The following is a 19,239-nucleotide window of genomic DNA, read 5'->3' as shown; positions in this document are numbered from 1 at the left end:
ATTATTAGAATAGCAATTTTTTCAATAATCATCATTTAACGAAAATATCTAACAAAAATACTCATTGAAAAATTGAGGAGAGGGAAAATAGATTTATTATGCAGATGTTGTTTGTGGACCTGACATCTGGCTGCCTTGAGTATTGCTGTACATTAGGCATTATTAAAGATTTACATAATAATCATATTGTCAATTGGTACGTTGAGATGTTTGATATATCTTCACGATTTGATGACCAAATAAATTTTTTGACTCAGATATTGGATGTAAGTTTTAAAATCTTAATTATTCCGTTATTCATATCGAATCATATTCGTCTATTCATGACTCTTGTTGTATTATTATAATTAGGCGAAAGTAATTCGATTAAGAATGATTATCAGTGCCTGACTTGAAGGAAAATGAACCACAGAAGCAAGCAGTGAGGAAGATACTGATCAGACCGCATATCCTATTCCCCCTTTTATCCGCACCTTAATAATTGTTTGGTCCCCCCCCCCGGTACTGGAAAAACAGTGGACAGAGTGGTCTGCAGAGGCTACGGCCGCTGAATGGGCTCGCCACGATAGTGAAGACTGGGGTTCTGAGATGGACATTAGATGCAGACAGGGAAGTACTAAATGTCCGGTAGGGGGGTGCCGGGAAGTTCTTCTTTGGTTTAGATCTAATACATTGAGCTAAGTTATTTTTTTAATTTTATATTTTTTCTGTTTTTTTTTTTATTTTAATTCTTTGGTTGATAGATTGTGAGACACTTTCCGACGAAAAATATATTGGTGTGCACATCATCTAATGCAGCAGCTGATGAAATCACGAAAAGATTGATTAAATATATTCCAACAAATTTGATATATCGAATGTATGCTCCATCTAGAGAATGGTAAAAAATTTATTTTTGTTGTAGTTTTTCTTGTTTCCCCCTTTTTTTACAAATACCGTAATTAATATTGCACAAGTACAAGTTTGTCTTTAAATTTGATTTTTATTTGTAATGATCACACAATTTCGCTTACGGCATAAATTTTATGAAGGGTGACAAAACTCACAATATAAATATACGAATTGAATGTTGTCTGTTAAAAAACAGGTCGACTGTGAAGAATGAAATTCAACCATGTGCGAATTTTGTTCAAGAATCTACTCTCTTTTTGTCAAAAGAGTTACTGTTACGGAAAAAAATTATTATTACAACATTAGTATCATCTGTAAGGTATGTATTTGACATGTTATTCTATTTTCTTTTGTGTATGTATATGTTATTTTAGATATGTAATCAAAATTTTTTACTTTTAATAGTTATACTAATTTCTATATGATTAAATAAAATTAATTATACATATGTAATTCTTTATATGAACCTTGTTTAGATATAGAGATACTTCTTAATTAAATTGATATTGTTAAATTAAATTTCTAGAAGATATTTGACATATCATGTATTGTTCATTACAGATTGATTGATGTAAATTTTCGGGAAAATCATTTTTCTTACATAATTATTGATGAGGCGAGTCAAGCGGTTGAACCAGAGATGTTGATTCCTCTCGCGATAACAAATAAAGAATCTGATGAGAAGACTAGATTTCATGCACAAATTGTTATCGCAGGTGATCCTTATCAATTGGGACCTGTTGTTTGTTGCAAAAGGATTGAGCATCTTCTCGGCAAGTTTTTTCAAAATGCATTAAATGTCGTGTAATCTGTATATTTTTTAACTATTTAATTTATTACCCTAACAGGAAGATCCATGTTAGAAAGATTAATGGACGATTGTGATCCGTATGAAAAGCAGGATGGAAAATATAATCCCAACTATATAACGAAATTAGTTCAAAATTTCCGTAGTCACGAAAATATTTTACACGTGTCAAATAAACAATTTTATTGTGGTGACTTACAGATCTGTGGAGGAGCCGATATACGAATGGCGTTGAACTGGTCACAATTGCCCAATAAAAATTTTCCTATGATATTCCAAGAAGTTTTAGGCACAGAAACAAGATCTGTAAACCGAAGGTTAATATATTTAAGTATATGCAAACTTTGTTACAATTGTCTTAAATCAGGATCAAATTTTTATATAATTAATTTGTCTGCAAAATTGCATAAACATAAGCGTGATACATTTGCAGTGTCTGCAACACCGCCGAAGTACTGGCGGTACTAATGTATGTGAGTATCCTGATTAAGACGAAATTTGGAAAACACGTGATAACACCAAAGGATATCGGGATCGTAACGCCTTTTAAACAACAGCAACTAGACATTACTCATCATCTAGAAGCTATGAAGTTAAAAGGCATAACTGTGGGAACAGTTGAAACATTTCAGGGACAAGAACGAAATGTGATGATATTATCCACGGTACGATCTAAAGCCTTCGAACACAATGGTGAAGAACACATTGGTTTCTTATCCAATCCAAAGGTATGTTATTCATTACATGTACTATGAACCTAGGATCCGTTAACTGTGAGTTAATTACTCTTACATAGAATCACCTTAGCATCACCCCGAATTTTTTTGTTTTATCATCATCCATCATGGGGGGGGGGGATACACATAGCAGGCCATGTGCGGACCAAAGGTTTAACGTTTCTTCTGAAAGACGGAGCTCGGTTTCTCCGCGCGCACGAGAGTCCCCTTTTACTTCCCGTACGGGGAGTGCAGTTTAAAGTATTAAAATTTTTGTTATCAAAGTGGACTCGAACGCGGTTCCTCGTGGTAACGAGTCTGACGCTCTACCAGACCACACTGTCACCCATACGTATATATATACTGTCACGACTTTTTTACTCCCGGACCGCTCCGGGACGTGTGCCGGATCAAAAGGAGTAAGGAGAGCGGGATGACGGGCCTCCGACGATTCCCTCGCACCTCCGACACTTCGCGAAACGAATTTACCGTTGGGCGCCAGACGCGTCAACGCGCGTCCGCGAAATCGCGAAAGAAAACCAACACGAGACGCAAAGCGAGACGTGCGGATGTGCGAGGAATCGGCTAGCTCGACCTAAGGGCTGGGGCGGGGGTGATGGAGGGCGGCGCGATATTCGGCGGGGTGACACGCCATAAATAAGGCTACGAACTCAAGCGATTAACAAATCAAAGTAACATTTATTCGATAGGAATTCGCGCGTGAAACAATAAAGGCCGATTCGGCTTCGGTCGGTCAGACAAATCATATATAATCAGTCGCGCAAGCGTCAGAAATGAAACAAAAGAAATAATGATGGCGCGGACACCAGAATAAACGAAGTACTGCACTATCGTATAGTAACGCGCAGAAGGCGTTGCGATTATCTCCGAGAGATACAGTATGACCAAACTTACAAGTAATATAGAACATCGACGGTAAACACAGAATAATCACGGAAATAGAAAATAAGATCTCGCAGGAAAGATCGCGAAAGGACGATACCTCACGCGCGGATTGCGTGAACGCAACGCCGGGAGTCGCGCGAGAATTCTGTCGCCCATTTATCTCAAGCCTAACGCAAGTATGGATCGTGGCGTAAGCCACGTCCCAACGTAATGAGGACCGAACGCAACACAATAACGCGAGATTAATTTCGGCGCGATCGCGAGGAGACGCGGAATACTATAACAAACGCGAAAATACGGACTTAATCTAACGCGAGAAATGACCAAGGGTAGCGCCAGTCATTCGGGCGAATACAATACACTGTCCTCAGTGATTTCCGAACGCGAAAATGAGACGTCGAGGCACTCAGCGCAGCGCGAAATACTGGAAGGGACGAGAGGAAAAATGTGCGGGATTACCGCGAGCAATAATAACACGCAATCATCGAACAACGCATCCGAACATAACTATCCTAACACGCACGATTCTCTGAGGCAATTAGCCCCTCATAGACGGCCGATTAACGCGAATGATGTGCCAAAGCGGGCTACAATGCAACCTAAGTAATATTGGGTAATCCGATACGCCGTGAACACGGAAGGCGCGAGACACAATCACGAGCGCGGACATTATACGAAACGGACTCGCAGTAACGGATTTCGCCACGAATCTATCGCGATCTCCAGAGGCTCGCAATCGCGTCTTTATCTCAATTCCGCGGCCACGATACCATCCCGAGGCCCTTCGCTCTCGCTGTCGATCGCCATTCGGTACGCGGTCTCAAGGGACCGTGCGCGTCGCGATGTTACAACGTTATCCCGGACGAGAGCGTGCACCGGAGGGCGGCGTCGTGGCTTTACATCCCGATATTAATTACTGCGGGCAACCTCACCGATGTGATGTCTCCTCGTAGGGCTCCTCGCCGTCACCTTGTACGGAGGACCGTCGCAGCGTAACCGATTTTCCCGACTCGGGGTGGCTATATCGCGTATCTTAAAGAGAACGTTCGCACTCGCCGACGGACGACCGGGACGACCAGAGAGTGTCTCCCTAGATTCGCTCGATAACGGAATCGATGCGGCACCCTCTTCCGTAGGGGCGTGCCAACCAATCGAGAGCGAGCTTGCAAGCTCGCGCGATATTCTAACGCAGGATCGTCGTAAGGTGGATCCTTCGGGGGAGCGCAACGGTCCCTCGGCGGCGTAGCGATTTCTTCAATTTGTCCCTGGGCAGCGGACTGGACTTCGTTCTGGCCGGTGTGCCTCCGGTTGACACGCGGACCGGTATTTCGTGGAGGCAGCTTGCTGAGGCCGGGTTTTCCCCGGTACCTGGGGCCCCGCTATCTGCGGCCTTGTCCATCGCTGCCTCATTCGCCGCACGCTTGCCGCGTTGCTTTCGCCGCCCGTGATCCATGTAGCTTCCGCTTTCGCCACCCCTCCTCGGTCCTTGGTCCTCCCGGACCTCTCTCGTTATCGGTACTCCTTCGAAGACTCGCCGTGGTGTGGGTGAGGCGCCGCGCGCATTATAATTACACATGAAAATAAAAGAATAGTCAAAACGCGGAAACGATATCGATTTTTGGCCTCTGGAGATCTCGTCGTCGCCTCTCCGGCTCGTCCCTGGGCGCAAATTTCTACGCCTTGTGACGGCGGCGGGGCGCTGCAGCGCTGTCACGAAGCGGCGGGCCGCAACGTCACAATACATATATGTATATATATTATTAATTATTTATAATTCGGGGTGATGTGTGTGCAGCGCGTATGTATGTATATATGTAAAATTATATGTAATTTTTTTTTTCAGAGATTTAATGTTGCTTTAACACGTGCAAAAGCACTTATGATAATAATAGGAAATCCAAATATACTCTGCAGAAATGAACATTGGGAAGTACTTTGGAAGTACTGCAAAAAACATAACGCAAATATTTCCTTCGAACAGTTGCCAGGGCTCAAGGATCGCAAGGGCTCGTCCTTCCAGGCGATCAAGAAGTACATCGTGTCGACCTACAAGGTAGACGGCGAGAAGGTCGCGCCGTTTATCAAGCGTTACCTGAAGACCGCCGTGTCCGCCGGTGCCGTCGTGCAGACCAAGGGCAAGGTTGCCACCGGCTCGTTCAAGCTGTCGACCGACAAGCCGAAGGACAAAGCCAAGGGGAAGGCGCAACGCGCCTCGTTGGTTCACTCGGACACGTGGAAAGCGGGAACCAAGAAGGACGCGCGGGAGAAGACCGCGATTGCGCGGAAACCGGCGGCCACTGCGAAGAAAACGACCGCCAAAAAGGCCCCGGAAAGCCCGAAGAAGGCAGCTCTTAAGACCGCCGCCGCCAAAACCGCCGTGAAGAAGGGCAAAGCTGCCGCGGAGCCCAAGTCACCATCGAAGGCTAAGAAAACCGTCAAGGCACCAGCGGCGAAGACCAAAACGCCCAAGCCGAAGAAAGCCACAACGAAGGCCGTGAAGGCCGTGGCGAAAAAATAATTGGCCTGCGAAGAATATACTCGCTACAGTCATAATAAAATAACCTTTGTCAGATTTGTTCACCGAGCCAATCTTCTTGTCCTTGATTTCCTTCATTTCTCTCTTATTCTGTGTTAATATTCTTGCGATTCAACTGCAAATTATGGGGCGTCGATTCGGGTGTTGAGTAATCGCCAATTTCCTTGGAGACATGTTCTTTGTCAAAAATATTTATTGAATATGGATCCTTAGCTATATATATATATATATATGGATCCTTAGCTATATATATGTATATATATATATATACAATAATGGTCCTCTGCTCTCGCACTTCACTTTACGAATAATCCACACTCTGCTGCCCATCGCCGTCTTCATTGTTACTGTTATCACTTTCGTATATACTGCCATATTCTTTATCCGTCTGCATATCGTCATCCATCCATTTGTTATCCTGCTTCCATGCTTGATCTACGTCTAAATTCTCTACGGTGTCCTCGGGATTGTGTTTCTTGTGGCTATTGAATTCGTCAATGTTTTCGTATATTGCATCCGAGTCGTATTTGCCGATCTCGAGTATATTGTTATCTTTATGCTTGAAGATGCTTTCTTTCTGATGGTTTTTATGAACTCCCGCCGATCTCTCGGAAACGAGCGGTATGTTTGCGTAAGTGTCCGGGATTTTTAATCCCAAATAGGAGTTCAGATACTTTTCCTCTTCCTTTCGTGAATCGACTGAATTATTGAATTCCAGAGACTTCTAATCCTTCGAAAAGTACAACGACACTCCGGGCGGACCGACGTGCTGGCTCAAAGCTAGAAGTCTCGTAGTGAGCGTTGAATTGAACCTCAGGAAGCAGAGGTCGGCGCGGGTTTGCGACATAAAACTCTGGGTGCGTTCCGTTTCACGCATGGATCGCATGAAAAGCTTGGAAATCGTTCCGTTTCATTCCATGCGCAATTCATGCGCGCATGAGAATTTCTCCCACCATACCACCACTCAGCGCATGAGAACGCATGAACTGCCTCAGCTCTCGAGGTGAGGCAGCCCATGCGTGGTCCATGCGTATGCGTTTCATGCGTTTTACGCGCGAAATGGAACGCAGCGTTGTTCGGATAGAATAAAGTTTTCCCATAATTTTATACCATGGCTAATGAAAAAGAGTTACAAGTATTCGTAGACGATGAATTATGGACATTTAACGTATCCGCAATTGAATTCTTAGCAGCAACGACTGGCAGTAAGTATTAATATAAAAAATTTTAATTCTAACCTCAAATTTCATGATTCTTTAAAACAATGTATTTATTCCAAGTACTCATTAAATTTTACTTTTACAAGCTGTAAGGCTGGGTCTACAAAAAGTGTAGTGGGCCTTAAGCCGTAAGAAATTAACCAATTACATTCATTATTCATTAATATTCAGTATTTTATATATGAGGAAATATGTCCTGTATATACATACAAATAATATATACAGGACAGGATTTATTTATATACAGGATTTCTTTATATATAAATTATTAAATTCCAATCAATAATAACACTGATCTTTGTAAGATGCCCTGTGAATAATTAAAGTTTTGCTTTCTTTTACTAGATGAAGACATTATCAAGCTATTAATAGAAAGAGAAAGAGAAAAAAGAAGTATGGCAATGATTGAACAACTAGAGCAACATTCCTTAGAAGGTTACCAACCTGTGGATGCATTTGAAATAAACAACGAACAGCCTGTGGATGCATTTGAGATAAACAACGAAGTTATAAATAAGAAAGAGTCCTTTACATGGCCAGATAAAGCAGTCCTTTTATTACTCGAGATCTATCGAAATAAAGAATCAGAATTTGCGGGTTTAAAACGTCACAACAAAATATGGAATGAAATATCTAATGAAATGAAAGAGGGAAACTATAATGTGACTGGTACTCAGTGCCAAAACAAAATGTCCGGATTCAAAAGAACATACAAAAATATTACTGATAGCAATAAAAAGTCAGGAAATCATTCCAGTTCTTGGGCTTTTTACTCGGCGATGGACTCAATATTCGGAGAAAAAGCATGGGTAGATCCGGTGTCAATAGCCAGCAGTGATAATCCACCTTCCCCAGGTTCTTTCTCAGAAAAGTCATCATCTACTTCAGAGAAGTTAGCCGACAGATTTGGGTAAGTTAATTTTTTTTAAATATATTAAGATTAAAGTTAATAGCTCTAAAATTACAAGTTAATATGTTTAAAATTAACATTAATATTAACAAAATTAAATTAAGTTAAAAGTTTATTACTAATTTATTTGATTAATTTAAGTTTTAACTTTTTAAATAGCTTAACCATGACAGCGGAGGAACCAAAACCGAAAAAAAGAAGAGTAGAATCGATTTTAGAGTCATTTATTTACGAAATGAAAGAAGAAAAACAGAAAGAAAAAGAAGATAGAGAACGACGTAGAGCAGAAAAGGTAGAAAGACTGAATGAAATGCATAAAAAAAAGGGGTAGACTTCCGAAAACGGCCCCCCTCCGATTTCGATGAAACTTTGTGAAAAGCTTCGTTTTGGGTTAAAATGAAAGCCCTTAAAAGAAATTTTGGCGACTCCTATGATAAAGCCATTTTTTTTAGATAAAATAATAAAAAATATAGGAAAATCTTCGTAATTCTACAGGATGTTATAAATTGAATATATACTGTTTGTATTTAATGATTTAATGTTTTTATTATATACTTACAGCAGATGAATACATAAATAATATGCTTTGTAATATATTACACTTTCCACGCGAACCGAGGTTCACGCACACCCCCCCCCCGTGCTTTCGGGGGAGGTGCGGTAGTCCCGAAATAGTTCACGCATACACTTTCCACGCGAACCGAGGTTCACGCACCCCCCCCCCCGTGCTTTCGGGGGAGGTGCGGTAGTCCCGAAATAGTTCACGCATACACTTTCCACGCGAACCGAGGATCACGCACACCCCCCCCCGTGCTTTCGGGGGAGGTGCGGTAGTCCCGAAATAGTTCACGCATACACTTTCCACGCGAACCGAGGTTCACGCACACCCCCCCGTGCTTTCGGGGGAGGTGCGGTAGTCCCGAAATAGTTCACGCATACACTTTCCACGCGAACCGAGGTTCACGCACACCCCCCCGTGCTTTCGGGGGAGGTGCGGTAGTCCCGAAATAGTTCACGCATGTACTTTGTAAGGCACACTATGTGTCTAGTTTAAAAGATGTGGAGCTTCCCGCAGGGGGGCGGAACTTACTGCCCCCACGCATACACTTTTCACGCGAAACGAGATGTCACATGGGTTCGTGGCGCGCTTTACAAGCTTGTTTATATATATACATACTAGCTTCTGACCTTGATTATTTAAATACAAACAGTATATATTCAATTTATAACATCCTGTAGAATTACAAAGATTTTCCTATATTTTTTATCATTTTATCTAAAAAAATGGCTTTATCATAGGAGTCGCCAAAATTCCTTTTAAGGGCAAAATTCCTTTTATTTTGACCCAAAACGAAGCTTTTCACAAAGTTTCATCGAAATCGGAGGGGGGCCGTTTTCGGAAGTTTATCCAAAAAATGCAACTTCAGCAGTCTTTCCTTGAAATATTCTCCAAGATCGCAGAACGCAAGTAGCCCTAAAGTATGCATATGCTTATTCATGTTTTTTCGTTTAAAAATTTAGCTAAAATAGCTATTTATACAAATTATAAACATGTAATGAAAATTTTACTTGATTTGAAAAAGCGCTCAAGACTTATTGTTTATACATTTGATACAATTACATATACATAACATCTGCTTAATATGAAGCATAGATACAGCATGGTATTGTTTGATTATAAGATATAAAATTTTTATTTAATTTAATTTTTTTTTTAATTCAATATTGTAGTTATCAAAAATTAGTGTTACATTAATTAAATGTTATGTAATTTTAAAGCTATTTCAAGCAATATTACTTCATTTTGCAATGCATTTGTGTTGGAAGCACATAATGAAAACTGCATGATGTGCTTATTGTTGTTTTTTTTTATTCAAAAGTTGTGATCATACATTTAAGTTTTTTGTTATTCAATTAATAACAATTGTGATTGCTGCAACTGCACAGTTTTCTTAAAGACTGCATGACTTATCCTAGTCAAAGTAAATTTTATTTAGTTTTTATATATCCCAGCAAACACCAAGTAACAGTTATATAATTGTTAAATTATATAACTGTTACTTGGTGTTTGTTGGGATGTATATCTGAAATAAGTTAAATAGAATTTAATTTTAAAGAGTTTATTTATTTGAATTGAACTTATATGTGATTTTTCTTAAGATTAAACATTGTATTAGCAAGACTAAGGCTCGATTGTAACAATATTATTTCGGTTTTATATTTACAGATATGTAAGTGAGACTTACCATTAAATATGTATCTTTATGTTAATAAAGTTATTACAGAATGTATTGAATATCAGTTTTTTAATATAGTGTTTATAAAACAAATATTTTTATTGTATATATTATATTTATAGAGTTCAAATATTTCAAAATACAATATATTAGATATAGTACAGTAATATCTTATCACTATTATACGTAAATTAAAATGTAATTGTAGCTTTACATAGTTGCAAATTTTACGACGAAATCTCACAAAATGTTGAAAGAAGAAGTATGCTGAAAAAAGGTAAATAGGCAAAAACAAGTTAGACAAGAAAAGTTGGAAATATACAAAGATAGCTCCAACAGTCTAACTAAACTATACTCACTAAAGTATTTACAATATTTACAGTATTTACAATATTTACTCACTAAACATTTACAGTATTCACTAAATATTTACAGTATTTACAATATTTACTCACTAAAGTATTTACAATATTTACAGTATTTACATTCACTGCATGTTACTGATACCATTTTTTTGTCTAGTTATTTTTGTTTCCAAGTCTCATTCTCAACTCATTCATAATTCTCACCCTTTTTTGATTACCCACATCTGCACCTGCTGCTACGACATGAGGAACATTATTCCCATCATTGGGACAAACTACAACATCGTCTATAAAATCATTTTGCAGTATGCAGATATTATGTATTACAGAGCATGCAATAATAAACTGTGGTATTTTGGCCACATCAGTGAGAGGTAGACAGTCTAGTAAAATGCGAAACCGCATTTTTTAAAGCCCGAAAGCTTTTTCAATGGCCATGCGAGTAGACGATAAGCAGTAATTGAAATTTTTTTGCCTTGCAGTTAGGTGTCCGTTATCTCGAAATGGTACCATAACATGCGAATGAAGTGTATAAGCTGCATCTCCAATAAGATGAGAATCTGCAGGAAAATATTCATGTGACCTCTGAATAAAATCAGCTATAGGAGAATTCCTAAAAACTCGTGCATCATGCACAGAACCCACATGCCCAGCATAGCAATGTGTAAATAGGCTTCGAGAATCACATACAGCTTGGAGGTGAATAGCATGAAAATTTTTCCTGCAGACATAAGAAGCTGCATCTTTTTTAGGAGCTCTTATCTTTATACTACTACTACGTTTACGCGAGCGTTACTTCTATAGTAACTTACGATATATCACTCGTTTACGCGGAGTAAATTATCGTAAGTTACTACAGAAGTAACGCTCGCGTAAACGTAGTATACAGAAGTAACGCTCGCGTAAACGTAGTAATAGCCAATTGTTCTAATTTTAGTCCACTTTTAAAAAAGGCGTGTTACCTGAGTGAATTTCGTTTGTATCGTAAAATTGAAGCCTCTTTTCCGCGATGCCGATTGGCTATCTCGATTGATTGCCGCGCCGCGAGCTTGCTTCATCCCGTGAGGGACTGTCATCGCGGAGTGTGGCGAGTTTCGTGCGTGAGTGCGTCGTGATGTTCTGTGGCGTCGTGTGTGTCGTGATGTGACAGCTCGCGTCGTGTCGCGAGGTTAATCACCCTGCCAAAAATGACCGATTAAATCCGATTAAAAATTTTGAATCCGCATGAATCTGGATTCTTGATCCGGAAATCACGGATTTATAACGATTACACCGATCAAAACCGATTGAAACGGATTGGTATTCAACAATGTAATTTCAATCGGTTCCTATCGGTTTGAATCGTTACACGCAGAAAATTTTTCTGGAAAATACCAGTATACACGAACAAAATAAATACCATACTAATCTTGCACGGCTAAAATATAGTCATAATATGCAAAAAATTTCAAGAAAAGATAGGAAATTTAGAAAGCAAAGAATAAAAATATGGCTGATGGACAGAAAACGAGATGTCTGTTGCAGTCATGGCAAAAACACAAGTTGCTGTTATAGGCTGTGGCGGTCAGCTGTCTGCCACGAGCGAACTTGAGAACGCTGTAGAAACCCTGCCGAGCTACCCTAGATATAGGGGTCGATGTTGAATCTTAATCACGCGAGAATATACCGGCGATGCGCCGCGTAGCGGGCGCAAGCCGAACCCTTTCGCCGCGCGAGCCCGCGTTGCCGCTCGCGCCGCGCGCCTTCCGTCGTCTATAAACATATCAGTATAGAACTTTTTTTACTTTTCTCATATTTCCTTGTTAGTATGGCAAACTTATTTACCTTTAGGTTACAATTAAGATGTATCTGATCAAACTATTACTTTTCTTTGTCATATATTAATTTCCGGTTGAATACGCGTATATTCTACCGGTGTGATGTAAATCTAGTACATTTTATTATGAGTATTCTACATTATTCGAGAAAAATTTTCTGCGTGTATGATATTTCATAACGATTATACCGATTGGAAACGATTGAAACGGATTCGTACTCAAAGATGTAATTTCACTCGTTTTCTATCGGTTTGAATCAGTCTAAATTGTTATGATTTCGTGAACTCCAAAATCACGAAATTATAATGATTTAAACGGATTGACTGAGACCGATTCAAACTGATAAAATCCGTGAATTCCGGATATATAAACAGGATTATTTACTACTTTATTATAATTCCATTCTTTGTACTACAAATTTATTACAATGTGCAGTATTTATTTAACCTTTCGAAAACACACCTTTTTTTTCATTTACGGAGAGTCTGACTCTACACACACTTTGATCGTCCACCATTTTAAATTGACGAGTGCAATCAGCTTTAAAAAATTCCCAGATGTACTTGAAAAATTGTTAAATCAATTGATATAAATAAAAAATGCCATTGGAATTATTTACATATTTTAAAAAATTAAAAAAAAATTTGTTTTTTTTAAATTTTTTAAAATATGTAAATAATTCTAAGGGCACTTTTTATTTATATCAATTAATTTAACAATTTTTCAAGTACATCTGGGAATTTTTTAAAACTAATCGCACTTGTCAATTTAAAATGGTGGACGATCAAAATGTGTGTAGAGTCAGATTAACAGTGTTCTTAAAAAAAAAAGTTTTTTACAAAAAAAAATTAATTTTTTTGTTTAATATTTTTGGTTAAAAATTTTTTTGGCAAAAAAAAGAAAAAAAGAGTCAAATTAACCCTGTGTGTTCTCGAAGGGTTAAATAAAAACATTTTACAGTTTTGCAAATATGGAATTCATGACTTTACCAAAAGGAAATCCTGTAGTAAGAACTCTATTACGTAAAAATGATGTGTTATATACAATTTTAATGATTAAAGCGGATTTAATCCAATTCACATAGCTACTTTCACTACCCAATTTAAATGAATTAAGCGCAGATACGATTGAAACCGATTGAGTATTAGAATTTAGATGAATCCGGAAATATCGCATTAAATCCTATTTCGGTGTTGTATTAAAATTTCACGATTGATGCGGATTCAATACGATTCATGTGGTCATTTTATTTACCCGATTAAAATGAATTAAGATTAATACAATTGAAACCGATTCAGTCGGATTCAGATGAATCCGGAAATATCGCATTAAATCCGATTTTGGTGTTGTATTAAAATTTTACGATTGATGCGGATTCAACACGATTCATGTGCTTACTTTATTCACCCAATTAAAATGGATGTGCATTAATACGATTGAAACTGATAACGACGGATTCAGATTAATCCGGAAATGCCGAATTAAAAACGATTCCGATTGATTTGTTATTAGAACCAATTCACTTCCAATCGGGCATCCGATTAACCGGATTGAAAACGCATTCATTCCGATTTAATTTCACCAAATTTAATACGGAACCAATCGGATTTAATCGGTCATTTTTAGCAGGGCGTCCCGCGTCGTGTCGCGAGGTTAATATTATTATTAATGTAATCTCTCATCATTATTATAAATATAAAATCGTTTAATTCTGAATTCCGGTCGCGTCACGCAAGGATCGAAGTGCCACGCGAAATATCAGCGGATCGGAGATAGGTAATTATAGTGACTCCTCTTCTAAAAAGGGCATGTTGTAGGTATTGTTGTCACTTTTCCGCGATGCCGATTGGTTCTCTTGCTGCGCTTACTTCATTTGCAGCTGTCATATACTACGTTTACGCGAACGTTACTTCTGTAGTAATTTCCCACACAGCACATAATATTGCAGAAATATTGCAGCAATATTATTTTTCCATTGCAATATTACAATGAAATATATCAGAAATATTGCAGTAATATTACTGATATATATCAGTAATATTACTGATATATATATATATATATATATCAGTAATATATCAATAATATTACGGTAATATTACTATAATATTTGCGTGATATTTGTATAATATTGCTAGGAATTAAACCATTTTAATAATTTTTATTAAATTTTATTGAATTATTTGTAATAGTATTGTTACATACAATATACAAGACTTTTTGACTTGATATGGTCTCAAGAATATGCTATTGCAATAATATCCTACTTTCTTTAAATATTTGTGTATACATTTTCTTGAAACTTTCATGTGTGTACACAATTATTTAAAGAAATTAGAATACTATTGCAACAGTATATTCTTGAAACCAAATCAAGTAAAAAAGTCCTGTACCACTTTTCACTCCGACGAACATTTATTGACAAACATCTATTGTAAGGTGGTCCTTTCGCGAGTTCAAGTGTTAGATAAGAACCTAAATTTGATGTATGTTAAATATACAGTAATAAGGGACATGTGTACAAAAAATCAAGTAAGGTTACCGACACTTTACAAGAAGTAAGTCATTCTATCCTTGTTTACATCTAATGAACGAGAAAGATAGAATTATGCAAATCGCCACGGCCAAGGTTTTCAACGAATAATACATGATAATACATTATTCATGTCTTAAAATATTCCCTGAAGTTTTCGGATTTCGTACATACCTTGAAAATAAGGGCTTGCCAAATGTTTTGCTCTGATATATGAGGTTAAATAAGTAGTGGATCCAATCGCATATTGCTTTACTCGTACTGTCATGCCTGACCTAACCTAAATCGAGTCCAACCGCACTACTATTGTGATATTTTTTTAATTAGTAAATAATTAAATACAATTAAATCGTGCGTGTAAAATCATGTTATATTATTATAATTATTGGGATGTTGTGTAATGTTTGTCACTAGTTTGTTTTCAATTACTTCATGAAGGACTGTTACTTGACTAGCTGGGTCCGCGAAAGGACCACCTTGTAAGCTAAATATTGAAAAAAATACCAAGTTTTTCTTGAATATCTCAAAAATTATAAGGCAAATAAAAAAATGTTTCAGATAAAAGTTGTTCATATTAATTAGTAGAAAAAGATGATACCATAAAAAGGGGGTTTCTATTTAAATAATTTGACTTGGATCCTATTAGGCTTAACACAGGTCCCGGGTTCAAAATCTAATAAAATTGTCTATTGGTCCTCCTTGGACTCTCCAACTTTTATCTGAAACATTTTTCCAATAAATTAATACTTTCTGAGATAATTATAGCGGAAATGATTGGCACACGAAATAAAAATCCTGTTTATTTCATACATAATTACATATTTAAACATAAGAGTACGGGGTTAAGTATGACGTGTTCCGATATTCACTGTCTATACTAAAAATCTATGGTTAATGTTATACATACACTTTAGATTTTCAGTACTGGATATTAAAATATTGGAACGCAGTTTATACCAAGTTTAAACTTTTCTTACTTATGTATCTAATAAATAAAGCTGTCGCTCAGAAGAGTTTGATAGAAATCAAACTGCTTCGTGCTGCTCTGCGTGAACTTCCACTAATGGAAAGCAACGTAACACTGCAACATAATACAAAAACAGTAATTATTATTTACATCTAATTATATATTTTAAACATAAAAGTAGGTTAAGTATGAATCTGTATTGTCATATTCACTATCTATATACTGAAAATCTGTAGTTGATGTTACACGTATACTTTGGATTTTCAGTATTGACGATTAAAATTGGAAAGTATGGTTTATATCAAATTTAACTTTTTCTTACTTGCATATTTAATAAATAAATCTTTTGCTTTTTTATCAAACTGCTTGGTGCTGCTCTGGACTGCATGAACATCCACTGATAGAAAGTAATACTGTAACATATATATAGCATAAGAACAATAATTATTATAAAATCATGTAAATGGTTAAATAATTATGGTTAAATCATTTAATTAATGATTAAACTGCTTTTTAGGAGATTTGAGATCGGCATATTTCTGTCACGTATCTCCAAATAAGGGCTCCAGTTGGATTAAACTGTTAAAAATTTTGGTAATTCTTCAGTTTAGCTACAGCAGCACAAAAAACGATGAACTTAAGTTCATTCGACGCGTTTTTGCACGAAACGAAAGAATCTGGCAGAAAAAAGTGTCGCTCTGCCCCGCGACGCGAGATATTAATCGTTAAAGTTGACAGGAATCAGGTTATGATTCCTGCCATACCGACGAGATGCAGCGACTACGACCATGCCCTGCGGCCACATGCGCATGCTCAGTGGTCGCACGCGCATGCAAAGTGAAATATAGCAGCTATTTTGAGTATTGAAAGGCATAAATAACTAATATATATGTCGAAATAGTTCACGCATACACTTCCACGCGAAACTAGGTACACCCCCACCTCCCCCCTGCTTTCGGGGGATGTGCGGTAGCCCGTTTCTTGTTTACGTGTATACTGTTTATGCATACACAATATATATGTCGAAATAGTTCACGCATACACTTTCCACGCGAACCTAGGTCCACCCCCACCCTCCCCCTGCTTTCGGGGGATGTGCGGTAGCCCGTTCCTTGTTTACGTGTATACTGTTTATGCATACACAATATATATGTCGAAATAGTTCACGCATACACTTTCCACGCGAACCTAGGTCCACACCTCCACCCTCCCCCTGCTTTCGGGGGATGTGCGGTAGCCCGTTCCTTGTTTACGTGTATACTGTTTATGCACACACAATATATATGTCGAAATAGTTCACGCATACACTTTCTACGCGAACCTAGGTCCACCCCCACCCTCCCCCTGCTTTCGGGGGATGTGCGGTAGCCCGTTCCTTGTTTACGTGTATACTGTTTATGCATACACAATATATATGTCGAAATAGTTCACGCATACACTTTTCACGCGAACCTAGGTCCACCCCCACCCTCCCCCTGCTTTCGGGGGATGTGCGGTAGCGACATATATATTGTGTGTGCATAAACAGTACCCTGCCAAAAATGACCGATTGAATCCGATTAAAAATTTTGAATCCGCATGAATCTGGATTCTTGATCCGGAAATCACGGATTTATAACGATTACACCGACTGAAAACGATTGAAACGGATTGGTATTCAAGAATGTAATTTCAATCGGATTCTATCGGTTTAAATCGTTACACGCAGAAAATTTTTCTCGAAAATACAAGTATACACGAACAAAGTAAATACCATACTAATCTTGCACGGCTAGGATATAGTCATAATATGCAAAAAATTTCAAGAAAGTATAGGAAATTTAGAGAGCAAAGAATAAAAATATGGCTGATGGACAAAAAACGATGTCTGTTGCAGTCATGGCAAAAACATAAATTGCTGTTATAGGCTGTGGCGGCCAGCTGTCCGCCACGAGCAAACTTGAGAACGCTGTAGAAACCCTGCCGAGCTGCCCTAGATATAGGGGTCAATGTTGAATCTTAATCACGCGAGAATATACTGGCGATGCGCCGCGTAGCGGGCGCGAGCCGAACCCTTTCGCCGCGCGAGCCCGCGTTGCCGCTCGCGCCGCGCGCCTTCCGTCGTCCGTATATACATATTAGTATAGGACTTTTTTTACTTTTCTCATATTTCCTTGTTAGTATGGCAAACTTATTTACCTATAGGTTACAAGATGTATCTGATCAAACTATTACTTTTCTATTGTCATATATTAATTTCCGGTTGAATACGCGTATATTCTACCGGTGTGATGTAAATCTAGTACATTTTATTATGAGTATTCTACATTATTCGAGAAAAATTTTTTGCGTGTATGATTTCATAACGATTATACTGATTGGAAACGATTGAAACGGATTCGTACTCAAGGATGTAATTTCACTCGTTTTCTATCGATTTGAATCAGTCTAAATTGTTATGATTTCGTGAACTCCGAAATCACGAAATTATAATGATTTAAGGGGATAATAAAGCCGTCTGTAATACCGGCTTTTTTTCTTAGCACTAATCTTTTAGCTTTATAGAAATGCAAAATTCTTGTCTAGAATTAAAGTACGCATCAAAATCTAGGTCATGGTGGTCGAATTTGTATCGAAAACGAGAAAAAATTAATATTTTTGTTAATTTTTGGTATACGTGACGACAATATTTGCTTTGTACAAAAATTCCACAATAAATATCTACAAAATTAGACCGGCATAACCTAGGAACAACATTTAAGAACAATATCGTGCAATTAGATCTAAGATTGAAAGCCTAGAAAAAAAGATTAGTTTAAATAAACTTTTATATGTGCAAAAGCACATTCAGGTTGACATTGCGTGTAGCGAGAGATGGCGCAGCAATCGAAACAAGGACAAATGCCTTTCGTTAGACAAGGACAGATATAGATATATGACATAGAAAACAGGATTAGAAATGTTGACATTACCGACGTCGAGGAAGTTCAGCCTTCACTTTAGGATCCCCTTAAACGGATTGACTGAGACCGATTCAAACTGATAGAATCCGTGAATTCCGGATATATGAACAGGATTATTTACTACTTTATTATAATTCCATTCTTTGTACTACAAATTTATTACAATGTGCAGTATTTATTTAACTCTTCAAAAACACACTTTTTTTTTTATTCACGGAGAATCTGACTCTACACACACTTTAATCGTCCACCATTTTAAATTGACGAGTGCAATCAGCTTTAAAAAATTCCCAGATGTACTTGGAAAGTTGTTAAATCAATTGATATAAATAAAAAGTGCCCTTGGAATTATTTACATATTTTAAAAATTAAAAAAAAAATTTTTTTTAAA

General features: G+C 37.7%; 2 protein-coding genes and 1 long non-coding RNA gene across 5 annotated transcripts in view; 2 read left to right on the top strand and 1 right to left on the bottom strand.

The window, feature by feature from the left end:
* Positions 1 to 664: 664 nt before the first annotated feature.
* LOC143899360 (putative helicase MOV-10) lies at positions 665 to 5,905 on the top strand. Of its 2 annotated transcripts, none has more exons than XM_077409599.1 (6): positions 665 to 880; positions 1,088 to 1,210; positions 1,453 to 1,664; positions 1,740 to 2,016; positions 2,133 to 2,427; positions 5,165 to 5,905. In XM_077409599.1, the coding sequence occupies exons 1-6, from the start codon at positions 858 to 860 to the stop codon at positions 5,837 to 5,839; spliced, it is 1,605 nt and encodes a 534-aa protein (XP_077265725.1). In that variant the 5' UTR covers positions 665 to 857; the 3' UTR covers positions 5,840 to 5,905. The 2 variants fall into 2 exon arrangements, with proteins under 2 accessions (XP_077265725.1, XP_077265726.1); XM_077409600.1 differs by having other exon boundaries at positions 1,453 to 1,668; positions 1,744 to 2,016.
* Positions 5,906 to 6,381: 476 nt separating this feature from the next.
* Positions 6,382 to 19,239, top strand: part of LOC143899361 (uncharacterized) — an 18,949-nt gene continuing 6,091 nt past the window's right edge. Inside the window, exons 1-4 of one of the 2 annotated variants that reach the window (XM_077409602.1) lie at positions 6,382 to 6,488; positions 6,576 to 7,062; positions 7,423 to 7,987; positions 8,147 to 11,288. In XM_077409602.1, the coding sequence (XP_077265728.1) occupies positions 6,969 to 7,062; positions 7,423 to 7,987; positions 8,147 to 8,318 (831 nt within the window). In that variant the 5' untranslated portion in view covers positions 6,382 to 6,488; positions 6,576 to 6,968 and the 3' untranslated portion in view covers positions 8,319 to 11,288. Of the gene's footprint in view, positions 6,489 to 6,528; positions 7,063 to 7,422; positions 7,988 to 8,146; positions 11,289 to 19,239 lie in introns of those variants that run through there. The other variant, XM_077409603.1, reaches the window with a different exon arrangement.
* Positions 14,502 to 19,239, bottom strand: part of LOC143899362 (uncharacterized) — a 10,240-nt gene continuing 5,502 nt past the window's right edge. Inside the window, exons 2-3 of the long non-coding RNA XR_013257464.1 lie at positions 16,229 to 16,319; positions 14,502 to 16,020 (exon numbers count right to left, since the gene is read on the bottom strand). This is a non-coding gene — a long non-coding RNA (uncharacterized LOC143899362). The remainder of the gene's footprint in view (positions 16,021 to 16,228; positions 16,320 to 19,239) is intronic.

The sequence above is a fragment of the Temnothorax americanus genome, unplaced genomic scaffold (genome assembly GCF_048541705.1).
Source record: "Temnothorax americanus isolate GAGA-0224 unplaced genomic scaffold, ASM4854170v1 Scaffold266, whole genome shotgun sequence".
In the NCBI taxonomy this organism is placed as follows: domain Eukaryota; kingdom Metazoa; phylum Arthropoda; class Insecta; order Hymenoptera; family Formicidae; genus Temnothorax; species Temnothorax americanus.
The sequence above is the reverse complement of the archived record's forward strand: the minus strand, read 5'-3'. Positions and strand labels throughout refer to the sequence as shown.